The following is a 12,686-nucleotide window of genomic DNA, read 5'->3' as shown; positions in this document are numbered from 1 at the left end:
TGCACAACTCGGTTTTAAGGGACATCAAAGTATATCTGTGGGACCTGTTGCAATGTGTGCCAAGCCAGTGGGGAGAAGCAGAAGGGCCCCGAGATTCATGGCCCTGAGAGAGGAATCCCCTTTATTTCATGGGTGGGGAGAGGTCTTTCATTTTGGGCCCCCATCCCTCTAAGCCAGTCCTAGTGCTTATGGACTGGTGAATGAGCCAAGTGACATGGGACTGATTGCGGCCGGAGCTCTTGCAATAAATGGGTGAGGGTCCGTTAGTTGTGCTGCTGGCTAGGTTTTGTGGCATATTGGAATGAGATAGCTTAGTAGGCTGTTGAGGGTGACGTCCAGGTGGCCCGTTAGATGACCAGTCTGCATCCAGGGGTCTCCCATCCAGGCCTCTCCCCTCTCCAGCCCCCTTTTGCCTGGGAAGTGGGGCCCAGTGGGGGGTGGGCTGTGAGGAGGAGCCCTGAGGCCCGGAGGCTGTAGCCAGGGGGGCAACACTTAGGCCCAAGGGAGAGAGTCCCCCCCCCACTTCCCCACCTGTCCCCTTCCCAAGAGAGAGGGGTTTCTGGGGTGTCTTGTGTGTCCCGGCACTAGTTCTGAGTGTCCCCATCCAGAGTACTCCCGATCTCCACTCTTCGTGGCCGTGAAGACCCCCGGGAGCCAATCGGGCAAAAAAACGCCGTCGGCCTCCATAATCCGGTGCTCCACTTTGCTCCACCGCTCTCCCTCCGGGGCCTCTCCGGCCTCCCAACCCCAGATGTTCCGCGCGCCCAATTCTGGATCCCCTGGAAGCAAGGCCACCACAGGTACCACTTGCCTTTCTAATCCCGCTCCCTGTTCCGAAATAAAAGCAGGACCCTCCTACCCCCAGTCCCAGCCTCAGGGTCCCATAGAGGGCTGCTGGACCCCTTTTTGCAGAGAGAGGGACACTCAGACACAGACCCCCCCCCCCCCAAGCCTCCAACCACTCCTGTTCCCAGACTCAGAGGTTTGAAAATCCTCTTAAAATCTTGTATGTTGATTTTATTTTTGAGTCAGGAAGTGGGTTAGGAGACTGGCTGGCTTTCACTCTTCCCATCCGCATTAGGAATCGTGCCCCAGGGGAATCTTTGGCAAGCCCCCATGTTGTGCCCCAAGACTCAGATGGATTCCTGTGTCTTGTTCTAGTTGCAATCTGGACCTTTTCCTCCTGTGGCTCCTTAATGGGTCTGGATTTTGTGATCAGTGTTAAGCCTTTTCGGCCCCTCCCCAAACACATCCAGTGTGCCAGTGGCATTGGAGGCTTTGGGAGCTCAATATGGGGAAGGGGCCCCTTTCTGAGGGGAGGGGTCATTGGGGTTTCTAGAAGGGGAAGAGAGGCTTGGTCAGTGGGAAGAGGGGAGGCGGCCCTTGGCTTTGGCTGAGGCTGTGGAGTTATTTGGGGTTTTTAGATTTGTAATTACTGTTATTGAGACATTGAATATTTTCCTTTCTGGGTTGCTGAAAGTTTTTTGGGCTGTATAGCCGTGTTCCAGAAGCATTATTTCCTGATGTTTCACCTGCATCTATGGCAGACCTCCTCAGAAACTAGGAAAACGGGGTTTATATATCTGTGGAATGTCCAGAGTGGGAGAAAGAACTCTTGTCTGTTGGCGGTAGGTGTGAATGCTTCAGTTGGCCACATTGATTAGATTTTATGGCCTAGCAGTTTTCAAGGTGTGACTTCTTACTGCCTGGGGGAATCCTTTGTTGAGAGGTGATTGTTTCTTGTCTAGAGTTCCCCTGTTTTTGAATGTTGTTCTTTATTTATTGTTACGATTTTAGAGTTTTTTAATACTGGTAGCCACCTGTGAGGATGCCTGCTATAGATGCAGGCGAAACTTCAGGAGGTGATGCTTCTGGAACATGGCCAGACAACCTGGAAAACTTACAGCAACCCAGTGATTCTGGCCATGAAAGCCTTCAACAATACGCTTGCCTTTCTGTTTGCTGGAATCTGTCTTGAGTCCCCCAGGGGAGATAGGGCGGAATATAAACAAATTATTATTATTATTATTATTATTATTATTATTATTATTATTATTATTTGAAACACAGCAATATGAGTCCACTGCAGACACTCTCCTGGCTGTTGTATTGGATCACATGTCGGACACTTCCCAAGTGTCTAGGACTGTGTGATGTATTATTATTATTATTATTATTATTATTATTATTATTATTATTAATTCCTGTGGGAAGGAGGCTTGGCTTGAACAGAAAGTCAGTTATACAGAGGCTGTCTGTCTTCAGATGTATTTCAGATGTAAATATCAATGTTAAAAATACGTAGTGCGATTTTGCATAGGGATTTGTACAGGAGGGGGATAGGGAAGGCCTTGGGGTGTCTTGGGCCAAGGGTGGCACCTGGAAACTGTGTGGGGAGAATGCTGCGCAGGCCTTGGCGCTGGGTTGAGTGGACCAGACTGAGGAAGGCGGAGGCCTTTGGCTGGAATTTACATGGAGCGCTGGGCTCCTTTGTCTTTGGTTTCCATAGTTCATTGGAAAGGCACAGCACAGATGTGGGTTTGAGATATTGGCCAGTCGCTTTCCCTGGACTACAAGGAATGGCTGCTTGAAGCTTCAGAACTGGGAGAAACTGCTTTGCCAAGGCTGGTCTCAAGGCCAGGGTCAGTCAGGACTTAACTGGCGTGAGGGTGAGGGCTGTGTTCCCCGTTGCATTGGGACACTTCCTCCGAAACCAAATGGAAAGCACTGAGAGCCCCTCTTTGTATCCCAATGGCAGGGACCGGGGGAGCTTGCTGCTGTGAAGGGCCAGGGCTGGTTTGAGGGCAGTTGTTCTGGGAGGGGGGCGGGTCATTCTGCATGGTGAAGATCTGTCTTATTAGTGGGTGCTCTGCAAGTGGAAGGATAGGAAGTGTGAAACATCTCAGGACCGCCGGAGCCATTGCTGCCCCCAATTCGGCCTTTTTCCTGCAGGGACAGAATGGGAATGTCCTGCACTGGTGGCAGGCAGCTGGGGACAGCGTGCAAGAGGAGTCTCACCTTTTGAGTGAGAATGGTGCAGGGATGGTTCGTTCTCGTGAGCTGGTGGCGTGCAAGGGAATGAGAAGTTCCCAGGCAGGAAAGGAAAGTGCCGAACTCTCCCTTGCAGCTTTTCTGCTGTCCTTGGGGACCCCTGAAGCATTGCAGCCATTAGACCCTCTGCCCTTTGCCCCCAGGAAGCTGTGGGCCCATCGAGAGAGAGCACAAGGCCCATATCCTCCTAGGAACCCTGTCTTGGCCGAACCCTGACCGCCCTCTGGGCCCATCTCCCCTTGTTCTCTCCCCTGCAGAGAGCGCTTTCAGCCGGAGAGTGGAAAACAAGTTGCAGAACAACTTTGAAGAAACCAACAGCAGCTCCCAAAACTCCAGTGGTAAGGACCTGCTCCATTTTCACACCCAGGTGCCTCTTTTCCCCCTGTCACGTGGCCCTCCTTGAACGCAGTGTTGTCTTGGAATAGATCTTTTTTCCTGTCAGTAGCAACTTGAGAAACCACCAGTCGCTCCTGGTGTGAGATAATTGGCCTTCTGCAAGGACGTTGCCCAGGGGACACCTGGATGTTTAACCATCCTATGGGAGGTTTCCCTCATGTCCCCGCATGGGAAGCTGGAGCTGACAGATCGAGCTCACCGAGTTCCACGGATTCGAACCTCCAATGTTTTGGTCAGCAGTCTTGCTGGCACAATCAAGTACGTCTGAGCTGGTTTGGTTAGCAGCCCCAGTGCAGTGAACGGCTAGTGGATGCCCCTTTCTAGCCCAGGCCCTTTGGCCAAATCTGCCGAGAGACCCTCCTGCGACTGGGAGCAGGGAAGGAGCAGTCAAAGACAGTTCAGTGGCGGGATCGTGGCCATGAAATGCTCTCCTCCCAGACAGACCACAGAACAATAAGCCCACAGCCTCCTCCGCAAAGGTCCCTGGATCAGACTCAATATCTGAATCTCTCTCTCTTTTGCAGAACCCGCCAGTCCCCTGGCCTCAAACCCTTTACTGCTTTTGCAAAGTAAGTGTGACAGAGGATGGCTGTTGTGCTCCTGCGTTTTGGGGCCGGCCTTGACCCGGCCTCCTGACCCCCCACCCCAGTCAATCCCTCAACTGGGCTGGCCCTTCACCAATTCCCCATGCAAGTGGGGCTGACCCAGGCTTCATGTTGCTTAAAGGGCCTGGCTCAAAATAAAGACCTGTGGGCCACATCAGATCGCCTTCTCCGTGTGCCCCCCCCCCCAATTTTATTTACAATCACTTGATTGCTAAATTTGGAGGAGGAGGAGGTCTGTGCAGATGTGGTGTGTTTATTCTGTGGTCCTCCTGATACAAGAGTGTTTCATGGCCCTGATCGAAGGGGGTCCTTCCTCCGCTTTGGGGCCCATTGGGCTTCTGCTGCCACAAACAGAGGACGGAGTCAGGAAAAGCTGGGTTTGGGATGTTGGGCGAGCGAGCTTATTAACAAAAGACCCTCCTCATAAATGTACAGTAGAGTAACTTATTAGCAGCAGCGGGACCCAGCACCAGTAGCCAAAAAGTGATAAAAAGAAAAAGAAATGCAGACCAATGTTATCTCTTCTGTACGTAGCTATTTTTTTGTAGTAAAATAATATGGTTGCACTATTTACAAAAATAAGGTTTCCATAACATAAATAAACACACCTATAGTAGCTTTACACGCAGCAGCCTTCACACTGGAGCTTTCTCACATGAGGCTTCTCTCACACAGAGGTTTACCTCACTCTCCTCAGGACAACACTAGCTTTGGCCCACTGACTCTTAACATGCTTTAACTATTTACAAGAAGTAGGTTTCCATAACACAAATAAAGTTCTTTATACTTCCTTCTTTGCTTCTACCCTGGGCTTCTTTCTCATGCAGATAAAAACTTGACTTTCACCGAGCCTCTTCTCACACCAAACTTACACAGGAGCTTCACACAGTAACCTTTTATACACAGCGGCCTTCATCCTGGAGCTTTACACATGAGGCCTTCAACATGGGGCTTCTCTCACTGAAGTTTTTCACACGCCAGGCCTACTCCCACTGAGGCCTACTAACTGAGGACTTCTCACACTTAAGGCTCTCTCAAACTGATGCCTCTCATACACTGAAGCGAACTAACACTTGAGGCCTTCTCATACTGATGACTACTAACACACTGAGGACTTTCTCCCACTGAGGCCTTCTCATACTGAAGGCTCTCTCAAACTGATGCCTCTCATACACTGAAGCGAACTAACACTTGAGGCCTTCTCATACTGATGACTACTAACACACTGAGGACTTTCTCCCACTGAGGCCTTCTCATACTGAAGGCTCTCTCAAACTGATGCCTCTCATACACTGAAGCGAACTAACACTTGAGGCTTTCTCATACTGATGACTACTAACACACTGAGGCCCTTCTCCCACAGAGACCTCTTTCAGACTGAGGCCTACTAAGCTACAGGCACACCTGCTTATATTGAACTGCAGCTTTTCCTGAGTCATTCCATCCATTTAACCCTTTCAGTGCTTGATTCACATTTTTATAATTAAAAATACCTAGTTCATATTTAATATTTCTGAGGTCAGGAAGGCCTTCCAAGTGGGAGGTACACCATGCCAATAACAGAAGTCCTTTAGGCAGTGCCTCCCCCACCTCTCTCATTCTGCCCTCTGGCCCATCAGCCTCCAATGCCCTCCCATCTCCTCAACCTGCTAGGGTTTGGTCAGCCATTCCCCCCATGACGTCCCTCCTCAGTAAACACTCCCCCTTTCTCTATGGGGCTGCAGCAGGTGTGGCAGAGGGTCCTGCGGCTCTACTTGGGGGCTGCCTGGTACAGCGCCGTGCCCAGCCCTCCTTTGACCTGAGTGCGGACTCTGCCCAGTCCTTTGGCCCTGACCTCGGGGGTGTTCAAGGATTGTTAGGCTGTGACCAGGCCTGACCCCTCTTCCTCTCTCTCGGACTCCCTTTTCCAGAGCCATACACCTGCGGGGCCTGCGGCATCCAGTTCCAGTTCTACAACAACCTCCTGGAGCACATGCAATCCCATGCAGGTAAAGGGGGTGGCCGGGGGGGGGGGGGCAGAGCCCAATGGGTGTAGGGAGAAGGGGACCAGAACTCGGAACGGGGATTCCTTGTGGGACTGGAACAAATGAAAGGACATTCAACAAAAAAAGCCTGTATTTAGGCCACAAGACTCCCCATAAATATACAGCAGAGTAACTTATCAGCAGCAGTAGCCCAAAGTGATAAACAGAACAAAAACACACAGACTAATGTTATCTCTTCCGTAGGAGGCTATTCTTTGTAGTAAAATAATATGGTTGCACTATTTACAAAAATAAGCTTTCCATACCATATATAAACAGATCTATAGTAGCTTTACATGCAGCAGCCTTCACACTGGAGCTTTCTCACACAAGGCTTCTCTCACACAGAGGTTTACCTCACTTTCCTCAGGACGACACTAGCTCTAGCCCACTGACTCTTAATAGGTTTGGCTATTTCCAAGAATGAATTTTCCATCACACAAATAAAGTTTTTTATACTTCCATCTTTGCTTCCACTCTCGTCTTCTTTCTCATGCATAGAAAAAGCTTCACTCTCACAGAGCCTCTTCCCACACCAAACAGTAGTTTCCCACAGTAGCCTTTTACACCCAGCAGCCTTCACACTGGAGCTTTCTCACATGAGGCTTCTCTCACACTCCTCAGGATAACACTAGCTTTGGCCCACCGACTCTTAACAGGCTTCGGCTACTCACTCTCCACAGGACGACACTAGCTCTGGCCCACTGACTAACAGGCTTCGGCCTACTAACTCTTTCAATGCTTGACTCACACTTTTGTAATCAAAAGTACCCAGTTAATTTTTAATATTCCTGTGGTAGTGCATGGGGCTCTGCAGTTCTGTCTGCAAAAAAGGTCTTGGGTTCCTGCGGATTGTGATTTGACGGTGAAGCAGAGAAGGCAAACATTATTTTCACCTACGATAAGAGAAACATAGCTCCCGATGGGAATTTTTAAAAATGGTTTGATTATTTATTATTAATATCAGGCTGATCAAAGGCAGGCAGAGCCCAGGCAAAGAGACCTCAAGCCTTTCCTGTCTCTTGTCTGGGCAACTGCTTTCATCGCCTGTTTGTCTCCCTTCCTCAGCTGACAACGAGAACAGCGTTACCTCAAACCAGCCCAGGTCTCCGCCAGCCGTTATCGAAGAGAAGTGGAAGCCACAGCCCCAGCGCAACAACACCAACAACGGTACGTTCCTGGGGGCTTTGCTGTGCCTTGTGGCCCTCTGGGTGGATCTCTACGTCCTGCCGCAGGATGACTTCCCCCTGACTCAAGGTTCCTTCTTAAAAGGAACTCTTTTGGGGCCAACCCCTTGGACTTGGCTCTTCTGGCCCCAGGGGGAACGGTCTGCCCTCAGAAACAGGAGCATTTTGTCACTGCCAGAGCAGGTACTTCTAGCAAAGCCCTATATGGGAAGAGGAGGCAACCAGAGCCGTTGATCCTCTGCCGCATGCTGTCCTAAAGGTGGTCTGTCCTTTCTCCCCTTCTGCTGCTGCAGTGTCCGGCGGGAGTTCCCTGGCCAACAGCGCCATCCCCGAGAAGGAGCGGCAGAACATTGCAGAGCGGCTGCTGCGGGTGATGTGCGCCGACCTGGGAACGCTGAGCGTGGTGAGCGGGAAGGAGTTTGTGAAGCTGGCCCAGACACTGGTGGACAGCGGCGCCCGCTACGGGGCCTTCTCGGTCACCGAGGCCCTGGGCAACTTCCACTCGCTGGCGCTCAAGCACTTGCCCCGGATGTACAATCAGGTGAAGGTGAAAGTCACTTGCGCCCTGGGCAGCAACGCCTGCCTGGGCATCGGGGTGACCTGCCACTCACAGAGCGTGGGACCCGATGCCTGCTACATCCTGACGGCCTACCAGGCGGAGGGCAACAGCATCCGGAGCTACGTCCTAGGCGTCAAGGGAGTGGACATCCGGGAGAGTGGGGATCTGGTCCACCACTGGGCGCAGAACGTCCTCTCGGAGTTCGTGATGCCCGAGATCCGGACGGTCTATGTCACGGACTGCAAGGCGGGCTCTCCTGCCTTCTCCAAGGCGGGCCTCTGCCTTCGCTGCTCGGCCTGTGCTCTCAACGCAGTAGTGCAGAGTGTGCTGAGCAAGCGGACACTGCAGGCCCGCAGCATGCATGAAGTCATCGAGCTGCTCAACGTCTGCGAGGACCTGGCGGGCTCGGCCGGCATCGCCAAGGAGACCTTTGGCTCGCTGGAGGAGACGGCGCCCCCGCCCTGCTGGAACTCGGTCACGGACTCTCTCCTCTTGGTGCACGAGCGCTACGAGCAGATCTGCGAGTTCTACAGCCGGGCCAAGAGGATGAGCCTCATCCAGAACCTCAACAAGCACTTACTCAGCAACCTGGCTGCCATCCTGGCCCCCGTCAAGCAGGCGGTGGTCGAGCTGAGTGGCGAGAGCCGGCCCACCCTGCAGCTGGTGCTGCCCACCTACGTCAAGCTGGAGAAGCTCTTCACCTCCAAGGCCAACGACGCCGGCATCGTCAGCAAGCTCTGCCACCTCTTCCTGGAGGCCCTGAAGGAGAACTTCAAGGTCCACTCGGCTCACAAGGTGGCCATGATCCTGGACCCCCAGCAGAAGCTGCGCCCTGTCCCGCCCTACCAGCACGAGGAGATCATCGGCAAGGTCTGCGAGCTGATCGGCGAGGTCAAGGAGTCCTGGTCCGAGGAGGCCGAGTTCGAGCCCTCCGCCTCTAAGAAGCCACGGACCTCTGGCGGAGGAAGCGGAAGCAGTGGCGGAGGTGGCGGCAGTGAGGGCTCCCCAGCGCAGGAGGAGGACCGCTCTGGGAAGAACGAGGTCTACGACTACCTGCAGGAGCCCCTCTTCCAGGCGCCGCCGGACCTCTTCCAGTACTGGTCTTGCGTGACCCAGAAGCACACCAAACTGGCCAAGCTGGCCTTCTGGCTCCTGGCCGTGCCAGCTGTGGGTGCCCGCAGCAACTGTGTAAATATGTGCGAACAGGCCCTCCTGATCAAGCGGCGGCGGCTCCTCAGTGCCGAGGATATGAACAAGCTCATGTTCTTGAAGTCCAATATGCTTTAAGGCTCAGTGCGGGTGGGAGGGACGGGGGGGGGGAGGGTTGGGGTGGGGCGCCTCGGGCCAAACAGTGCTCCTCCAAAGCAAGAGCCCCGCTTCAGTCAGTTCTAAACACTGTGGACCTCATTCTGAATGCCCCGGGACACAAACCAAGAGAGAAGAAGAAAGTGCTTTTTATAGATACGAAGGTTATCCGGAAAGTAAGGTTACAAGGTTTTTAAAAAATATACAAAGAATGAATATATTTTAATACAACTTATATGGATTGTAGCCTAGGTATCACATTATTTTCCCACACAATCCCCATTCAGTTCAATACATTTTGTCATCCATGGGACGGATTTTTGATGCTGTGTCATAAGAAGTTTCCCTCCGCCTTTTTCAGCCAGTTCCTCACTTCGATTTTCACCTCGTTGATGTCGGAAAAGTATTTTCCACCCAGGTGTTCTTTCAATTTAGTGAACAGATGATAGTCACTGGGTGTGAGATCAGGGCTGTGAGAGGGGTGGCTGAAAACATCCCAACCAAAGGAAGTCAACAACTCTTGTGTTGCATGAGCGGTGTGCGGACGTGCATTGTCACGAAGGAGACAGATTCCTGCCGTCAGCATCCCACATTTATTTTGGATGGCTCTGTGAAGTTTCTTCGTGGTTGCACAATATATTCCGTACCCATTTTGTCCCATGCTGTTTTGACATTACATCCTCTCCATAAACTGAAACTATTTTGTGATGAATTTCATGCCCTTAGCATTTAGGGAGCATATTGCAGCGTGAACTTAGTACTTCGAGGGAAACGGAATGAGGACGCTCATCTCCAACCTTCACCACAATGCCAGTTGATGAGCTACTGACGACTAGCACTGCTCCTTCACTTCCACTGGCTTCTTCCTACACAGCAGTGAGACCAACTTCCTCCACGAAAATACCCCATGAGAGCTACATGCCTTGTAACCTTATTTTCCGGAGAACCCTCGTATATAGATATATATATTAATATGTATATAAAAAGCTACCTTTGGAAGGAGTGCTGGCGCCTCCTGCACGAGGAACACACTCCGCGCTTGAGAAAAGTGCGTGGACTTGACACAACACGCTTGTTTTCGAGGGCAGTCCCATTGGATGCTTCTCCTCCGGCATCTTCCGGCAGCTGAGTTTCTCAATTGACTTGAAAGGTTGTTTTGTTATTGTTCTCCTTTTTGAAAACCGGAAACCTCTCTCCCCTGCTCTCTCTCTGTGTCCCACTCCCTCCGTCCCTTCCTCCCAAAGAAGGCCTTTCTGGGGCCTCCTCCTCCTCCTGCCAGGGACTCCCCTCAGCCCCGATCCACACTGGACTTTGCTTCCGAGAGCAACTGCGCCCGGGGCCCTTGTGTCCTGGCCTTTGGGCGCAGAGCGCTCTCCCTTTGCAGGCAGCTAGCTGCGTTTCAGACACATCCACATCTCTTAGAAGTCGGGAACGGAGACTTGAAGGATTTTTTTTACAGTAAATTGCTTTTGATTGTGTTGGGTTTGCTCCCCCTTCTTGGAAAGAGAAAAGCCATTCTCTTCTCTTGAGTTTGAGAACTAGCAACGTTACTTTCCTTTTTGCAGAAGAGGTGGTTGATTGAGAGACCTGAAGTACCGTATTTGCTCGAGTCTCATGCACCATCCAATCTAACACAGACCTCAGTTTTCAAGACCCTGAAGCCAAAAAAGGTATTTGCTGCTGAATATAACATACAGCTGCAAAAAGTACACTCTTTGTCACTTGGCCGCCACAGTGGCCACATGCTTCAAATTCCCACAGTAAAAGAAACCTTGGGGTGCATCTATTCTGCAGAAGGAATCCACTTTAACCCACCTTGGTTCAATGCTATGAGGCTGTAGCTTAAAAGCCTTCATTAAGAGTATTGATGGCCATCTGTTGGGGGTGCTTTGAATGCAATTTTCCTGCTTCTTGGCAGAATGGGGTCGGACTGGGTGGCCCACAAGATCTCTCCCAACTCTATTATTCTAAGGCCTTGAGCCTTCTCTGCCAAAAAAGGCTGATGACTCACCAAACTACAAATCCCAGGATGACATAGCATTGACCCATGGACATTAAATTCCAGGTGACATCCCACAAAGAGGAGCTTCTGAAACAGATTCTTCTTTGCTTTGGCTCCGCACTAAGGTGACTCTATGATGCAATTGTCATATGCACATCCTATTTTCAACGAGGTCGTTTAGCCAGAAAAGGTGAGCATGAGACTCGAGTAAATACGGTAATTTATTACAGCAAAGAATGTCTGTAACCAATCTCTGTTTTTCATAGGTTCTTTCCCCCTTCCATCCTCTCTCCTTTCCTTCTTCCCTCCATTCCATCTTTCCTCTCTCTCTCCCGTCCTTCCTCCCTCCCACCCCTCCGCCCTCCCTTCCTTCCTCCCATCTTTCTTCTCTCTCTCCCTTCCTTCCTCCATCCCTTCTTTCTGCCCTCCCTTCCTCCCTCCCTTTCTTCCTTTCTCCTTCCTTCCTTCATCCCTTTCTCCGTCCCTTCCTTCCTTCCTCTCTCCTTTCCTTCTTCCCTCCATTCCATACTTCTTCTATCCCTCCCTTCCTTCCTTCCTCCCTTCCTTCCCTCCGCCCTCACTCCCTTCTTTCATTCCTCCCTTCCTTCCTCCATCCCTTCTTTCTGCCCTCCCTCCCTCCCTTTCTTCCCTTCTCCCTCCCTCCTTCCTTCTTCCTTCCTTCCTTCCTTCCTTCCTTCTTTCCTTCCTCCCTTCTGTCCTCTCTCTCTCCCTCCCTCCCTCCCTCCCCTCCCTCCTTCCTTCCTTTCTCCATTCCTTCCTTCCTCCTTCCCTCACTTCCTCTTTCCTTTCCTTTCTCCATCTCCCTCCCTCACTCCCTCCCCTCCTTCCTTCCGTCCTCCCTACCTACCTGTTCCTCCCTTTCTCTCTCTCCCTTCCTTCCTCCCTTCCTCCGTTTCTCCCTTCCTCTCCTTCCTTCCTTCCCTCTCTCCCTCTTCCCTCCCTTCCATCCTCCCTTCCTCCCTCCCGTTCTCTCTGTGCTTGGGTCTGCTCCTGGGCCCTTCCGGCAAAGGAGGGATGGGGCGCAGGGGTCTCTCCTAAGAGGAGAAGCACTCAGCCACCTCAGAGCATGTCTTTTTGTGTCCCTGTGCCATGTTCATGTTCAAAGCAATAGCTGGCCTCTTCAAGCAGAGAAGGGAAGGCCAAGTGGAGGTGGCCCAGGGAGGGTCTGCCTGAAGGTGGGCAAAGGGCAACCAGAGGCAGAACACTGGCCCAGGCAGCTCCAAGCTCACTCTAAAAAGGAACCATAAGATCTCCTCAGGGCCTCCATGTGGCTTTGGTTTGTGGCCGGGGGGGACCACGTGGTGCTGGTCCCATGCAATGCCTGGAAAACCTCATGCCCACCTCTCTGCACTGGCCAACTCAGAGGGTGGCTTTGTGAGGCAGAAGAGCAGGGCTTTGTGGGAAGTAAATGCTGGGAGGGCTGCCCATTCACACACTGGAATAGACAGGACAAACTGGGGAACAGGGACAGGGCATTCCCCCAAACGGGAAGCCATGCTCTTGGGAGGACAGGCTTCTCCAGCAGGACCCCAAGTA

The 12,686-nt window shown here is 51.9% G+C and overlaps 1 protein-coding gene across 8 annotated transcripts in view; it reads left to right on the top strand.

The window, feature by feature from the left end:
- The window catches only part of ZNF618 (zinc finger protein 618), a 44,430-nt gene extending 35,304 nt beyond the window's left edge, over positions 1-9,126 (top strand). For 3 of the 8 annotated variants that reach the window (XM_067471915.1, XM_067471914.1, XM_060757243.2), the window contains 6 exons: positions 609-800; positions 3,309-3,389; positions 3,972-4,016; positions 5,963-6,040; positions 7,145-7,246; positions 7,557-9,126. In XM_067471915.1, the coding sequence (XP_067328016.1) occupies positions 609-800; positions 3,309-3,389; positions 3,972-4,016; positions 5,963-6,040; positions 7,145-7,246; positions 7,557-9,109 (2,051 nt within the window). In that variant the 3' untranslated portion in view covers positions 9,110-9,126. The remainder of the gene's footprint in view (positions 1-608; positions 801-3,308; positions 3,390-3,971; positions 4,017-5,962; positions 6,041-7,144; positions 7,247-7,556) is intronic. The other 5 variants (XM_067471917.1, XM_067471916.1, XM_060757246.2 and 2 more) reach the window with 3 other exon arrangements.
- The last annotated feature ends 3,560 nt before the right edge of the window (positions 9,127-12,686 follow it).

This window comes from Anolis sagrei, chromosome 11, assembly GCF_037176765.1.
Source record: "Anolis sagrei isolate rAnoSag1 chromosome 11, rAnoSag1.mat, whole genome shotgun sequence".
Taxonomy (NCBI): Eukaryota; Metazoa; Chordata; class Lepidosauria; order Squamata; family Dactyloidae; genus Anolis; species Anolis sagrei.
The sequence above is the reverse complement of the archived record's forward strand: the minus strand, read 5'-3'. Positions and strand labels throughout refer to the sequence as shown.